The sequence below is a fragment of the Notothenia rossii genome, assembly GCF_949606895.1.
Source record: "Notothenia rossii genome assembly, chromosome: 10".
NCBI classification, from domain to species: domain Eukaryota; kingdom Metazoa; phylum Chordata; class Actinopteri; order Perciformes; family Nototheniidae; genus Notothenia; species Notothenia rossii.
Window position 1 is genome coordinate 30,182,402 of NC_136908.1, and position 15,289 is coordinate 30,197,690.

Sequence of the window (15,289 nt, forward strand, 5' to 3'; positions counted from 1 at the left end):
TCTGTTGTAGCGTCATGTTTCTCTTGATACTGCTGAAGGGAACGGCTTCATTAAAGCTCATGAGAGAAAAAGTCAACATTTAATGCAAGTCCCTGGGTGTTTCGAGTGCCGCCGAAGGACTGTCCCAATGTCCAGCATACTTTGAATTCTACTGAGTCCGGGGTACTTCGTTTGGAGAAATTTCAAGGCTGCACATGTGTAGACTCAGATCTTACAATCCCCACAATGCTTTGCGCACGGACCAATTTCCCCAAATCTGTGGCGGAAAATGTAAGGCGGGGCCTCTCATGACGAACATCTGCTAGCTTGTTCAACTCTGTTTTCCGAATGCCAGGAAGTATTCTCGCCTCGCTTCTGAAGCAAGATGCTCTGAAGACATGTGCTACCAAGCAAGCGTACTCGCGATTTGAGAAACACCCCGACTCTTCTGTAGTCGCAGCTTAAAGCAACTCTGACACTTAAGAAATGCCTCCCAGCAAAGCTCTACTTAACGCCAAATGAACAATTCTGAATCAGTGCAGTCAAAACTAAACACTGTGCCACATAACTGAAGAAAACATTTCTTTATCTACAAATGTTCCATAAAACTGTAATATGCATTCAAACGAAATTAAGATATAAATGGTTAAATAAAACTAGTCTTAATGGCCTATAAGGAGACAAGAACCCCCTGTGGAGTGTGGAAACCATAAAGTGAAATGTTGGTGGGTTTCAAAGCTACATATTTTAAGGTGGAACATGGTCTACACTTGCAAATGAAGTCTTAAGTCACACCTGAAAGTGATTTAAAAAAATATATCCAACAGGGAACCTGCACTTATCCTTAAAGGAAAAAAACAACGCCATGAATAATATTGCTCGTGTAGTCACCCTCTCCTACCCCAGTGCATGCTGGGATAGGCTCTAGCCTTTGACATGTTAAGCAGTTCTCGAAAATGTATAAGATGCATTTGCAGAAAAGGAAATGTTCAGTACAGCTGTGTCTTAATCTAAACCGTGTAGTTCTGACTGGCGGCATAAAAACAAGTCATGCTGTAGAACAAGTAAGCCCATTAGACAATCATACATGAATAATACAGACATTACACTTTTATTTTTTTTCTTCACATTTTTCCACAAAATAATAACTTGAGTCTGAAAGTCGAAGTTAAAACAGATCAGTAACAAACCTTTCACAGAACAGGAAATGATGAATCTCATTAACTTGAGCAATACATTTATGGACAACTATATCAGTCTGAAGAAAGAAAAAAAGTGAGGAAGGACACACTTTGAATTACAATCTAATACTTTTGACTTGAAATGAAGTCCCTTAATTTTAATGTTTGAAAAGTCTAACGGTGTCAACAAAATGAGAATTAAAAACGACTCACATTTATGACCCAATATATTTAACTTTTCCTGGCTGGCTGCCACATGTATTAACCTTAATAGATTGATATCATTTCCTATTAAGAGACATTCAATTGTGTTTTTATTTTGTGAGTATCTTCTTTCTTCTTTACCCCGTTACCTAAAAATAATTCATTCACATTTCAAACCCCCCGACTGCACAGCTTTTTCTTTATAAACGTGGTCGGTTGTTAAATGTTCGAACGCAGCCTGATTATTCACCAGAACACAAGCCAAGACTCTTGTTTTTGCTGTTATTAAGAGGTTTGTGTTTTTTTCTTCTTCTTGATGTATCCTCCAAATATCAGGTCTCAGATCAGATTTCATAACATCCAAAAGTGATCAAGACTGTTCCAGTACACTTGAAAAAGAAACGCTAAGAGTGGTGCAGTGAGGACATTTTGTTTTGTAGGCCGAGGGATTTACTGACATATCTCATGTCGTAAAACAAATCATATCCATAGCTTGTGTTAACCACACACCTTATTCCAGGCATCTAACCAAATCTAATAAATAAAAAAAACGACTTTAAAAGCAAGTGAACCCAGGGTTTAGGCTTCATTCTGGAACCACACTGGGGTGCCCCCCCTCACCCGTCCCTCTGAAGGGGGGGGGGACTTCTGCTGTGGCTGCGGGGCTGCCTGCTGCTGGTCTCTGGTGGGAGCGTAGTGAATCTCCAGAGGCCTCCTCACCTTCCAGTATTTCTCCTCGACCAACTCCAGAGTCAGAGAGCCGTTCAGCGTCTGGGGGAGGGAGGGGGGTTGAATGAATGGAAAATAATGAAGACATTGACACTAGTGATTAAAAGATACAGTAGATGCTACCTAAATGTGCACTGAAGCAGTAGATGTTTTTCTGGATTTGTGTTCGGACCGCAACTGAAATGAATTTCTATATGTTGTTTGTGTTCAAATTCAGCTACGGTTTGTGTTTAGGACTGCAAATTAAAATGATTGTTGTTAATGGTTTAGCTGCAGATTATGTTCTAGATTCATTTTGAAATACCAAAAGGTACCACTTAACGATGTTGCATTTTATACTTACACAGATTCTCACATTGTAGAAATGTTTAAATTGTTTAAAAAATAAAATAATTGTTCTTATTTTCTGATTAATTTTCTATGTTTATGCATTTTTTTTGTGTATGTTATGTGTTATATAAATATATACATTTTCTTCTTCCATTACGTTAGTCTTGATAAAGATGTGCATTTTTTTGTTCATGCTTAATTATATATTTTTTTAGACTTTTTTTTCCAGTGCTGGAACAAAAAGTACATTTTCTACGACATTTGCACTATTTCTTTTTAAATGTTAAAAGATACTTTTGTAGATCAATGAATAGTTATTAGTCTATGCACTGGTATTAGCAAACACTACCACATTTTTTTATAAATAAGTTCAGTCGGGCACTACGAGTGTTAAATGGAAAGCCAGTGAACGGTTACTAGCATTCCTGTCCAAAGTCAGACGAGGACTTTGTTAAATATGATTCTTATATTTAAGCCCATGTTAAGCTCTTGTGATGGCAGTGGCAGAGTGCTTGTTGGATGACTCACAGAGAACTGTCCTCCTCTCGTCAGGATGTAGATGGTGTGATGTTTCTCACTGATGGTTTTCAGACCCAAGCCCTCTCCATTTCCTGCTCTTCCTCCACTCTCTCCTCCTCCCCCTGCTGCTCCTGTTTCCTCTCCTCTTCCTCCCTCTCCCTCCTCCCTCCCTCTGTCCTCCATCTCTGCGTCAGTCTGTCAGTCGTCCAGGGCGATGCGCAGAGCCAGGTATTTGGAAATGTGGTCCACAGTGGCATTGACCGTCGTGCTCAACAACCTGCAGGGAGAAAGTTTGATAAACAATGAGTAGAAAGGAAAGACAGATATTCATATACACTACTGAAGCATTCACAGCACAAAATTAATGTTTAAATCATTTTAATCTGATTCCAATTCAAGTTAAAAGGCAGTTTCTCATCTGTGAAGGTTTAACCTTTTCTGTAAACTGACATGGTTACCAAAGTTGTTGGTGTGACTATTGTAGTGACACAATACCAGTCACCTGTCTGTAGATATTACACCAAATATAAAGAGATAGACATTTCAAATACAAAATGTGGGTTTGCCTAGAAATTCTTTCGTCCCTGTCGCAATCTATATTGTTGATGAAAAGAGACCAAACTACAATACATACAGAAAGAAAATCAACTTTAGTTAAATCTTTCTTAAATACTTGATTTTCTTTACTGTGAACAAAAAAGAGGAAAGAAAATACCGCTGTCTGCCTCAGGCCCCGAGCCCTCGTCTGAAGCCCGCTGAGGGGGTCTGCCCGGGGGGGGGGGGGGATGTGGGCGGAGTCATTAGAGAGGTGGGAGAGAGCGTTGCCGTTGTCCTCCCCCCCGCTGAAAGTGGTGTTGTTACTCTCCTGGATCGGCTTCTTCACCCGGTGGTTCCTGCGGGGGGGGGGGAGTTCTGGTCAGCCTGTTTCAATATTTCCATTATCAGACATCTTCTATGTTGAGGTCAACATTTTAACAGATGGGGGGGGGGGGGGGAGAGGTGTGATGTTACTCTGAGCTCATGTCTGCTTTAGGCTAAAGTAGGTAGATAGAAAAGGCTCACCCTGCTCAGCGCGGTGACAATGGAGTCGGACAAGAAGCGGTGCAGACACTCTTTGGCCGTCATGGTGTTCTTCAGCATATCCAGACAGATGGGACACCTGATGTCTCTGTGCAGGGAGCGAGGAGACACCGTCATCTCCGTCCCATCCATGATTGCCTCCTGAACACACACACAAACACACACATGTTTATCACACGTTATATTATGTTTTTATGCAAGTCGTATTAAAAAAGGATCCTGAAATGGAAATATAACTTGGCCAATAATTCTACTTCTCAAAACTAATGAATTAAAGTGCATTAATATCTCAACGGTGCTATAGTAACACCAAGTTGGCATTATTACTATATTATACGGTACATTTCCAGCAAATAATCCTATTTATCTGGGGATAAAGGAAGTATTTCTAATAATGACACCTACTGTACACTAGCCAACAAACAAGCATATGACGTAATATAGTATCAAATAATTACCCAAAAAATAATGGACGTTTCGAACTCATCAATATATTTGCCGATATATTGAAAAAAAGGGATTTTTTTTATTCTGCTCCCTCGTTAAGAGGAGAGCTACTTAAAAAAAATAAAACAAGTCGTGAGCTACTTTTACTCATCCTTTTTTAGTTTCTTGCAGTGTATATATTTAGCACATTTTAACATTATTATATGCTTACCTTTAACCTTTGTGTGCTGTTTGGGTCTGTGGGACCCGTTTTCAGTGTTTACTAAAAGAAAATGTATTCAATTAAATTATTTTAACCTGCTTTATTTGGGGTGGACCTCACATCTTGTTAAAAGCATCAATCTGGTGCACTTTGAGCACAACATGTATTTCTGGATACAGCTCTCAACACTCAGATGAAAGGGAGCTGTATACTTTTCAATAATCCAAACATCTTTAGAATATGATCACAACCAATAACAAACCACTTCATAAACTCGTTATGAAGTGGTGAGGTGCCGCTCCACATTGCTTTTCATCCCGACTGCAACGTTGTTGTGTGTGTGTGTGTGTGTGTGTGTGTGTGTGTGTGTGTGTGTGTGTGTGTGTGTGTGTGTGTGTGTGTGTGTGTGTGAGAGAGCGTTTCACATGTGTGTGTGTGTGGTGTGAGAGACATTTCCATATGTCTGTAAATTATTTTGGTTTCAGTTGTGTGTGAGCAGGCTCGGGACTTTTACCGGTGGGCTGCTGCCTTCGGTGGGCCGTGGACTTTCACAGCGCCGCTGCGCCGGTACTTCATCCAACGCCACAAACAACCGCCGTTGCGAGGCTCCGGCTGTAACAGTCCACTACCGCCCGCGAGGACCCAGGTTCGATTCCAGAGGTCCAAACAATTTTTTTAAAGGTCAAATGTCATGCTTTTCCAGTTATTACCCGTCCCCTTGTGTGTTATGCATGTAAACGGTCTGCAGAGTCACAGTAAAACTCTAACACAGGAAAGGCCTGGCTATGCTGCCCCAAAACGCCTCGTTGGAGATTTTTCTTTTTCCACTTTTGTCTTCCTGGGTATGGTGATGTGCCCATACCCAAATGGACCCATTGGTCTAATACACACACACACCCCCCCCCCCCACACACACACACACACACACACACACACACACACACACACACACACACACACACACACACACACACACACACACACACACACACACACACACACACACACACACACACACACACACACACACACACACACACACACACACACACACACACACACACACATTTTGACAGAGGAAAAAATATATTCAAAACAACAAGTGCATGTTTTGCCATTTTGGGCATTGATTATTACCTAGAAACATATGGAGAAAATCAGAAGAAGACATTTCATGACAGCAACAGGATCAGATTATCAGGTGAAATTATATTGATATTATGATGGTTGATTCAGTAGTTTTGATGTAAAAAAGGAAAACAGTACTGACAACACTAGGGTGACCAGGTGCCAACAAGCCACATCTGGGACAAATGCAACTTTTTTTGCGGGACATGTTACTGCGTTGCTTAGAGCTAGATTATATGTTGATATAATGTCTATCGAAGAGAAACATTTCTATTAAACTATAAGCTTATAAATATTAATAACAACGCTTTACTTTGATTTAATTGTTTGCACAAACTAGTGCACACTCTGACACACGCAGAGTGTGTGGGGCTGCCCATAAATTAATCAATGTATCTGTTGATTGATAGACATCTGACACAGCTAATGGTGATGATAATCCTCTCGTTTTCTACACACCTTTGTAAAAAAGCCTTGTTTAAGACGGGCGAATGTCAGTCAAATGCGCGACATCGGCAAAATATGTGGGACAGATGATCAAAATGCTGTGCAGTCCCGCACACAGCGGGACCACCCTAACTGACACTTGCTAACAGTGAAGAGAAAACTCCGCACAGACCAGACAGTCGATCTTCATCACGGTTAATAACACATTTAACACGTTTGCAAAGTTGTACTTGCGAGCAGGGTTTACAAATAAATAACAACATAATCATATTCTTCTATTCAATGTTTTAAACAAAAGTGTAGAAAAAGCAGGGAATAAACTACAAACTCACCTGACGTTAAACTCACGGGACAGCTGACCTGAAGAGACCCCCCCCCCCCTTTCACAAACACACATAGGCTCCAAAAACTACTAGAGAAATCCCTTTAAAAACACACTCTCGTCATTATTTCTTTACGATGTCGATACAATGATTTAGAGTCATGGCTGTGTGCCGCTCAAAGGGAACAGAAGACAATTAAGATCTTCTTTTTCTTCTTCTTCTTCTTCTTCTTTAGTGTTTATTGGCGGTTGGCAAACCAAATTTTAGGTGCATTACCGCCACCAACTGGACTGGAGTATGGACAAGAGACTATGCAGAAAACAATAAACAAAATAAAACAAACAAAAAACAACAAAATAAATAAAACCAAAACTCTAGATTATTTTAAATTGATCAATTTCTCTAAGAAACGTAATAAGCTCACAATACATATTGCCTGATGTTTTCCCTAACAGCCCTGATAGGGAAAAGTCAATGTATTTTGCTTTCTTCAGTGTTTGGAAAAGCACATTTCTCTGAATACTATATTTCCTGCAATGCAGCAAAACATGTTCAACTGTTTCTGGCTGGCTACAGTGTGTACACTTTCCGGTTGGATGCTTTCCTATTACCCTTAATGTACAGTATGATTGAGACCTGTGTGACCTATTCTCATCCGAGAAATGACATTTTCCTCCCTTCTTTTAAACCCCACCTTCCTTCCATCACCCACATACCTTTGAATGTTATAAAGTTGTCTTCTTGTGTCACTAAGGTCCCAATGATCTTGCCATGTTGTTTGCGCATATATATGTATGAATGTTTTAACCTCCGCTTTGCTGAGCGGAACTTCAATGTCTATATTCGTAATTCTGAGTGTTTGTTTGGCCAGAATATCCACCTGTTCATTACCCTCCACACCAACATGAGCAGGAACCCAGATGAAACGAGTTGCTATGCCTTTGATTTGCATTTTATACAAAATCAGAAATATTTCATTTATTATGTCCATTCTAAATGAAGATCTGCCTGATCGTATACTCGATAAAGCTGAATAGCTGTCAGATGCAATTACAGTATTATGTATTCCTTTCTCCTCTATCCATTCCAATGCCAATACCAATGCCAACAACTCTGTGGTGTATACTGACACATGGTCTGTTACCCTTTTCTTGATATGTGAATTACTCACTGGGATATAAACTGCTGCCCCAGCACGCCCTGTCTCTGGATCTTTGGAGCCATCTGTAAATATGATTGTTGAGTCTGAGTGATATCTTGCAAAAATAATTCTGGACTATGCGCCATACTGGTATTTCTTTATTTTCCTTCAACTCTTTTTGTATATTGAGGTCTACCCTTGGCAATGGGAATATCCAGGGTGGAATGGACGAGATTGCAACTGTGGGGCAATACTGTATTTGATTCAATCCTATACTTACCGCTTTAACATCACCAATCCATCTGAAACTTGTTCAATGTGACTCATTGTGCTCCCAGCAGTCTTTCAAAATACTTTTCACTGGATGACTATCACCATGCCCCTGAAGGTTTACCCAGTATGCCAACATTAACTTTACTCTTCTTATCCTTAAAGGCATTTCTCCCATTTCTACCTGTATTGCTGATACTGGAGATGTTTTAAAAGCTCCACTACAAATCCTCAGGGCCTGAGCTTGTAGGACATCCAGCTTTTTAAGGTTTGATTCTGCTGCTGCCATGAACGCTATACACCCTTAATCCAATACAGGTCTCATGAGTGCCCAATATATGTTCAGTAGTGATGACCTACTTGCTCCCCACTCCTGTCCCACCAAACACAGAAGTACATTGTTGACCTTTTTACATTTACTTTGAACTTTTCCTATATGATTGCTCCACGTTAGCTTTCCATCAAACCAAACACCAAGAAATCTTATTGTATTAACCTGTTCAAGAGGTTGCTCATACAATTTTAATGATACAGGAGCAATTTTATGCCGTTTTGTAAAACAAATGACTTGCGTCTTAGCTACTGACAGTTTGAATCCCCATTTATTTGACCATTTCTCCACTTCAACTATTGCAGCTTGTATTTTCTTTCCAACATGTGCTACATTGCGGCCTTTTGCCCACAAAGCCCCATCATCTGCATACAAAGATTTTCCCACACTTGGATGAACTTGATTAAAAATGTCATGTATCATTATATTGAACAACAACGGACTACACACAATACCTTGCGGAGTACCATTTTCCACAGCATAAACACTTGAATATTCTGCACCTACTCTTACTTGTATTTTCCTGTCCAGTAAAAAATTCATAACCCAATTATATGCTTTACCACCAATTCCCAATGATTTTAACTTGATTAGTAGTCCTTCCTTCCAGAGCATGTCATAAGCCTTTTCAATATCAAAGAAGACTGCAATCACTACTTCCTTGTTGGTCTGTGCTTTCCTGATGTCTGATTCTAAGCACAATATAGAATCCATTGTATTCCGACCCCTACGGAACCCACATTGATATGTTGATAACAGAGCTTTACTTTCTAAGATATATGTTAACCTTTCTGTAACCATTCTTTCCATGATTTTTCATAAATGCGATGTCAGGGCAATAGGTCTGTAGCTAGATGGATCTGAAGGGTCTTTCCCTGGCTTTAGTATGGGCACTATTATCGCTTGTTTCCAAACCGAAGGAAGTTGGCCAGAATCCCACACCCTATTAAACAACCTTAACACAATGACTAGAGAGTTAGCCGTCATATATTCCAACATTTTATAGCAAACACCATCTTTCCCAGGAGTGGTTTGACGAGCACTAATAATTGCTTTCCTCAACTCAAACATACTAAAATGCAGGTCCACCTGATCCCCCAACACTTCTACTCTATCCAATATTCTCGGGTTTTCCATTCATGTATTATCTCTGCACTGCCTGGCTATCTGAACTATGAACTTTCTTAAATGTCTGAGCTAGAAGTTCCGCCTTTCCTAAGTTTGTGACAGATATTATGTCCCCTCTGCTCAAAACTGGCAACTCATAATTCCTTCGAACTCCCCCCATTCTCCTAATCATGCCCCAAACATCTGCAAGCTGTACTTCTCTTCCAATACTATTGCAATATTGCCTCCAAAAACTGCGTTTTTGCGTTCGTATCGTCCTCCTTAATATAGCCTGGGCCCTTTTATACTGATTCAAAGCTTCCTGAGAATGGAGTTGTTTGAGTTGTCTGAATGCTTTATTTCTGTCTTTAATGGATTTGTTACATTCACCATTCCACCAGGGTACACTCTTGGTGCGCCTAACTCCTTCAACTTCCGGAATTGTTTCTTTAGCTGAATGTATGATAACCTTAACGAGCTCCTCATTCAATTTATTTATATCATCATCATTTTCCTCTTGAAGTGTTTTACATCTATGCGTACTTACAACTTGGAAGGCATCCCAATTAGCCTTTCCCAATTTCCATCTAGGAATTTTCTTCTCCTTTTCAAAACGTATGTTGGTCCCAACTTTAGTCATTACAGGATAATGATCACTGCCCACTGTAGTATGCTTTACCACACTCCATGTACTTATATCTGCTATATCACTAGACACAAATGTCAGATCGAGTACTGTTTCTATATTCTTTGTACAATTATATCTTGTTCCTTCCCCAGTGTTAATACACACTTGCCCGTGGTCATCTATACATTCCTCAACTACTGCACCATTTGCATCTGTGCTACTGTTACCCCATAGTGAGTTATGTGAATTAAAATCCCCACACCATATTACTTTGTCTTGCAGTGAACCCCCAGCATCCTCTAATATCCTTTGATCTAATTTCCCACATGGATTATAATAATTTACTATATCTATAGGTCCTCTATCATTCCATACCCTTATAACTATTGCTTCATGATCTGTACTTACATGCATAACTTTGTAACTTACACCACTCTGTATGAATGTTGCAACTCCTCCCCCTCTGCCAGAGTCCCTATCTCTTCTAACTGCAGTATATCCCTTCACAATAAAATCCAGTTGTGGTTTCAGCCATGTTTCCTGAATACAAATTACATTAGGTTTCTCTCCCAGATTGTCATTATATTTTTTAAACTCTTGTCCATTTGCAATTAAACTTCTGGCATTCCACTGCAGTACAACTAACACCATCAAGTTGATCCACTGCATGTCTGAGATTGTTGAACATCGGCATTTAGTATATCTTTCACACTTTCCCACTGCATCCCTTTCACATCAAGGTACTTTTCAGCTGATCTGACAATTATTTTGATTCTTTCATTCCGGCTTTTAGTCTGCGCTGAACAGTTGATAATCTCTGCCATAAACAATACAAACTCTGTTTTACTCACTATCAGAGTGTCCTCCTTCAACTTAACACAGTTGTGGACTTTTTCTGTTTCTTTGCTCTTATTCTTGTTTTCCATTGTAACCTGCGTTCCTCCTGAAACTGTCTTTGCTGCCTCTGCGTAGCTTACTCCCTGCGTCACCCTGACTCGCTGCACCTCTTCTGCTTTCTTGCTAACCTCACATCCACGGTACGCTGAACTATGCTCCCCTCCGCAATTGCAACATTTCAGCTTTACCCCTTCTTCACATTTGCCGTATTCATGATCTCCACCACATCTGCCACACCTTTGTTTCCCTCTGCACACTGCCGCCACATGTCCAAATCTCTGACATTTAAAACATCTTATTGGTGGTGGAACATACGGTCTCACATAATAACACATATATCCAATAAGTATTTTTTCCGGAAGCCTTTTCTCATCAAAGGTGATCAGAACCGAAAGACTATCTTCTTTAACCCCATTGCGGTTTGCTTTCATGCGTTTGACATCACTTATTTTTGCATTTGTTATATTCTCTTTCACATCATCCGCTGTAATTCTGACGGGGATTCCTGTCACCACTCCCCTGACTAGCTTTTTACCACTAAACAGTGAACACTCCACTTTCTTACCCTCCACGGTACTCATCTTTATTGCCCTCCCCTGTTGCTCTCTATCCCTACATTTGATCAACATTGATCCATTCCTCAATACTTTGGCACTCATTACCTCCCCGATTTCTTTATTAATCGATTTAGTTAACCGTATAGGGTTCCACTCGCCAAACGAAGCTCCCTCTTTCACAAGTTTCACAACCACCATGAACTCCTGTTGCCTATTTCCGACTACTCTTTCTCTCCTTTCACCCTCACTATTACTCTCGTCCGAATGAGTATTTCCTTGCTTTTTACGTTTATTCCTCCTCACTATATCCCATTCTCCATTTCCATAACTGCCCCGTCACTTCCCTCTGCCATCTCTCATCCAGTCACAATCCAGTGTTGCCACCTGCCCCTCGGATCAGACAATTAAGATGAAGATCGAAGCGTTTCTTGAGCACCTGCAGGAAGAGGCCAGCTAACATATGGCCATCTTTCTTCTTCTTCTCATCGAACGACTCGCTTTCTCGGTCGACGAACTGCCCGTTTCAGCGCCACTGCCCTCTAGCGGCCAGCCATTTCATTACAATAGATCGATAAATAGATGGATGGATGGATAGATATCCTGCAGTATACAAAGTCATTAAAACTAGCTGCACCTTTACAAGCTTTGATAACACTTTAATGCATCAATAACTAGAAAATGCATTTCCTGCAGAAAATGCGTGTGAATGCTGTAAACTGTGAACATGTGTTGCTGAATTTAGCTGAAAATGCAGAAAAAGCTGAATATGTTATTAGTTGAATGGTCTCTGTAGCAGCTTTTAGCTACAAAAACCAAGTAAATGTGTTGCTGTATTTTAGAGGAGAAATGCAGAAAAGTGAAATGTTTTGCATCAAAATGGTTACAGCTCAAATGCATTGCAATGACTGTTGAAAACTTGAAAGTGAAATGTTAAACAGGAAGAGTAGGACAAATGGTGAAGAAGCTTTATAGAGTGCCACAGTAGGCTTGTTTGAGACGCGTTACGGCTCGCCTCGAAAGTAGACGAGAATAGCCGATCGCAGCCGGGGAGGTCTCAAAAAGCTCGCCTGAAGTCGGACAGCTCCGAGTCGGCTTCTTCTTCTTTTTCTGCTGCTTCGCCTTCTTTTTCTTCTTCTCTCGGTTTTTTGGCGGATTGCAAACAACTTTAAGTTGCATACCGCCACCTCCGGAGTCGGCTTGACTCGGTTTGCATTTATAAAGAATGCACACATTTGTTTAATTGTTAATGTCAGATATGTGCTAAGTAAATACATTTGTTCCTGCTCAAGATTAGATTCAACTCTATTGTTATTGCACAGATTACAGGTACTGAGACAACGAAATGCAGTTTAGCTTCTAACCAGGAGTGCAACAAGCAGTAAAGTGAAAAGTAATGTACACAATCTACAGAATAAAAGATAGAATGAAGTGAATGATGAATAAACAGTGAGGGGTATGAATACACTAGATATACACAGCAGCCTGTGAGCAGTATGAACAGTGTGTATGAATATGCTAAGATATATAAAGTATAAAAACGGTAAGCAGTGCAAGTATAGTATAACATATATAGATATTAATTTCATGATGATAAACATTGTGGAACAATGATGAAAAATGTGAATTGAAGTGCCGACGTAAAACTGACACCAAACAACAACTTTTGCCGAGCCAATTGGAGAGTTTCATCAGCAGCACGGGGTAAAAACCACCAATGAGCGCTCAGCTCGAGCAGCGAGTCGTTTCCCATCAAGCATTTCGCCTCCGCAGCCAGTGGAGAGGAACTGCGCCGCCTCGCCACGCCTCGCTCTCAAGGCTGCGGGCGTCTTTGTCCCGCGAGATTTCAACGTCTCATGTGAGCGAGCCTCCAGAGCAAGTCGGACACAATGACTAACCATCATGCAACGCACGAGCAAGACGTTGATCGAAATTGCGCAGGTCTGCGCAGGTCTCGCTTGTCTCAAACAAGCCTAGTGACGCGTCCTAAAATCCGGAAGTAAGTTAGAATTTTACCACTTCCGGTTTCTACGCCAAAAAGCAATGCAATTTATCCATAGGATTTTGGAAAAATAGCTCGAAAAAAAGGTCTGTGGTTGACACAAATTGAAGAGACAGATCACGTTTTGTTCTACGACATTAAATCCATCAGCAGTGACCCGGGGGCGTTGCCTGGACCTGGAAACATTCAGGGCTTAGCCCACAGTGGCGGCGCTACAGTCGAATTTTCTACTGCAAGACTCCCCCACACGCACACACACAATTGCGCCATCTGGTGTCACAAACGTGTGCCTGCATTAGCTTTGTTACAGCAATGGATTGTGGGAGATTCTCATAGCACGTGAGGATCTCTTGAGGGTAAGGTGCCTGTATTATCTCGGTGGACAAAATGCATATTTTTATTTTATAAGGACAATAACGTACTGTTGTGTTTGTTTAGTTTAATGTTAATTGTTTAATGCTCACAATCACAGCAGCATGTTTTTTGTGTGATTGGCTATTTGTTTTATATGATTTATCAACGTGATCATCAATAGCTAATCTGAGCAACAGAACCCAGCTCACGTGTCCTTATATGCTGTCCATTGAAATGCAGGTATTTGAGTTTTGTACACCAGTTTATTTATGTTTAATGTTTCACATTGCTCCACATGATGCCTCGACTACAAAGTCTTCCATGTTTCTACGCTTCAATCAATCAATCAATCAATCAATGTTTATTTATATAGCCCAATATCACAAATGTTACATTTGTCTCAGTGGACTTCACAGTTTGTACAGAATATCAGTATGACAATACGACACCCTCTGTCCTTAGACCCTCACATCGTACAAGGAAAAACTTCCAGAGAAAACCCACAGTTTAAAGGGAAAAATGGGAGAAACCTCAGGGAGAGCAACAGAGGAGGGATCCCTCTCCCAGGACGGACAGACGTGCAATAGATGCCGTGTATAAATTGAAAAGATAATACATTTGCAACATAGGTAGTCCAAATGTTTGGAAATGCATGTGTGTATAATAGGAAGATGAATCCACGAGTATATCCATCCAGGACTTATGATCCAGGACCACGGCCACGACTCAAGATCCAGGACTCGCAATCCATGACACAGGACCGCAGGATCATCCATGACTCCGGATCCCGGCGTATATAGACACCAAAAAGAAAGAAATTTGGGGAAGCTGGGTTAATCGGAACATGAGAGTACACAGGTATAGGCAGAGAGAAGGAATAAGTAAGATGTCCCCCGACAAACTAAGCCTATATCAGCAAAACTAGGGGCTGAATCTAATCAGCCCTAACTATAAGCTTTATCAAAAAGGAAGGTCTTAAGCGCACTCTTAAAAATGGATAGGGTGTCTCCCGTCCGAACACAAACTGGAAGCTGATTCCACAAAAGTGGAGCTTGATAAGAAAAGGCTCTGGCTCACATTGTACTTTTAGAGACTCTAGGAACAACCAACAACCCTGCATTCTTGGAACGCAATGCCCTAGTAGGACAATAGGGTATAATGAGTTCTTTAAGGTAAGATGGCGCCTGCCCATTAAGGGCTTTGTAGGCGAGAAGAAGAATTTTAAATTCTATCCTGTGTTCTATAGGGAGCCAGTGTAAGGCAGCCAGAACAGGAGTAATGTGGTCCCTTTTCCTAACTCTGGTTAGTACACGAGCTGCAGCATTTTGAATCAGCTGAAGCGACTTGACTGACTTCTTGGTACACCCTGATAATAAGGAGTTACAATAATCCAGCCTTGAAGTAACAAATGCATGGACTAGTTTCTCTGCATCGTT

At 40.7% G+C, this 15,289-nt stretch overlaps 1 protein-coding gene across 9 annotated transcripts; it reads right to left on the reverse strand.

The window, feature by feature from the left end:
- Nucleotides 1–1,065: 1,065 nt before the first annotated feature.
- On the reverse strand, nucleotides 1,066–12,018 carry LOC307021205 (uncharacterized protein). 9 transcript variants are annotated; one of them, XR_013803095.1, is made up of 6 exons: nucleotides 6,579–12,018; nucleotides 5,186–5,296; nucleotides 4,005–4,731; nucleotides 3,658–3,835; nucleotides 2,952–3,219; nucleotides 1,066–2,135 (listed from the first exon to the last, which is right to left on the reverse strand). XR_013803095.1 is itself a non-coding variant. In XM_079653095.1 (5 exons), the coding sequence occupies exons 4-5, from the start codon at nucleotides 3,123–3,125 to the stop codon at nucleotides 1,944–1,946; spliced, it is 366 nt and encodes a 121-aa protein (XP_079509221.1). In that variant the 5' UTR covers nucleotides 3,126–3,219; nucleotides 3,658–3,835; nucleotides 4,005–4,163; nucleotides 4,681–5,170; the 3' UTR covers nucleotides 1,066–1,943. The 9 variants fall into 9 exon arrangements, 3 of the variants coding, with proteins under 3 accessions (XP_079509221.1, XP_079509222.1, XP_079509220.1); XR_013803096.1 differs by having other exon boundaries at nucleotides 4,005–4,163; nucleotides 6,579–11,988; XR_013803099.1 differs by lacking the exon at nucleotides 6,579–12,018 and having other exon boundaries at nucleotides 4,005–4,163; nucleotides 4,681–4,731; nucleotides 5,186–5,573.
- Between the last annotated feature and the right edge of the window lie 3,271 nt (nucleotides 12,019–15,289).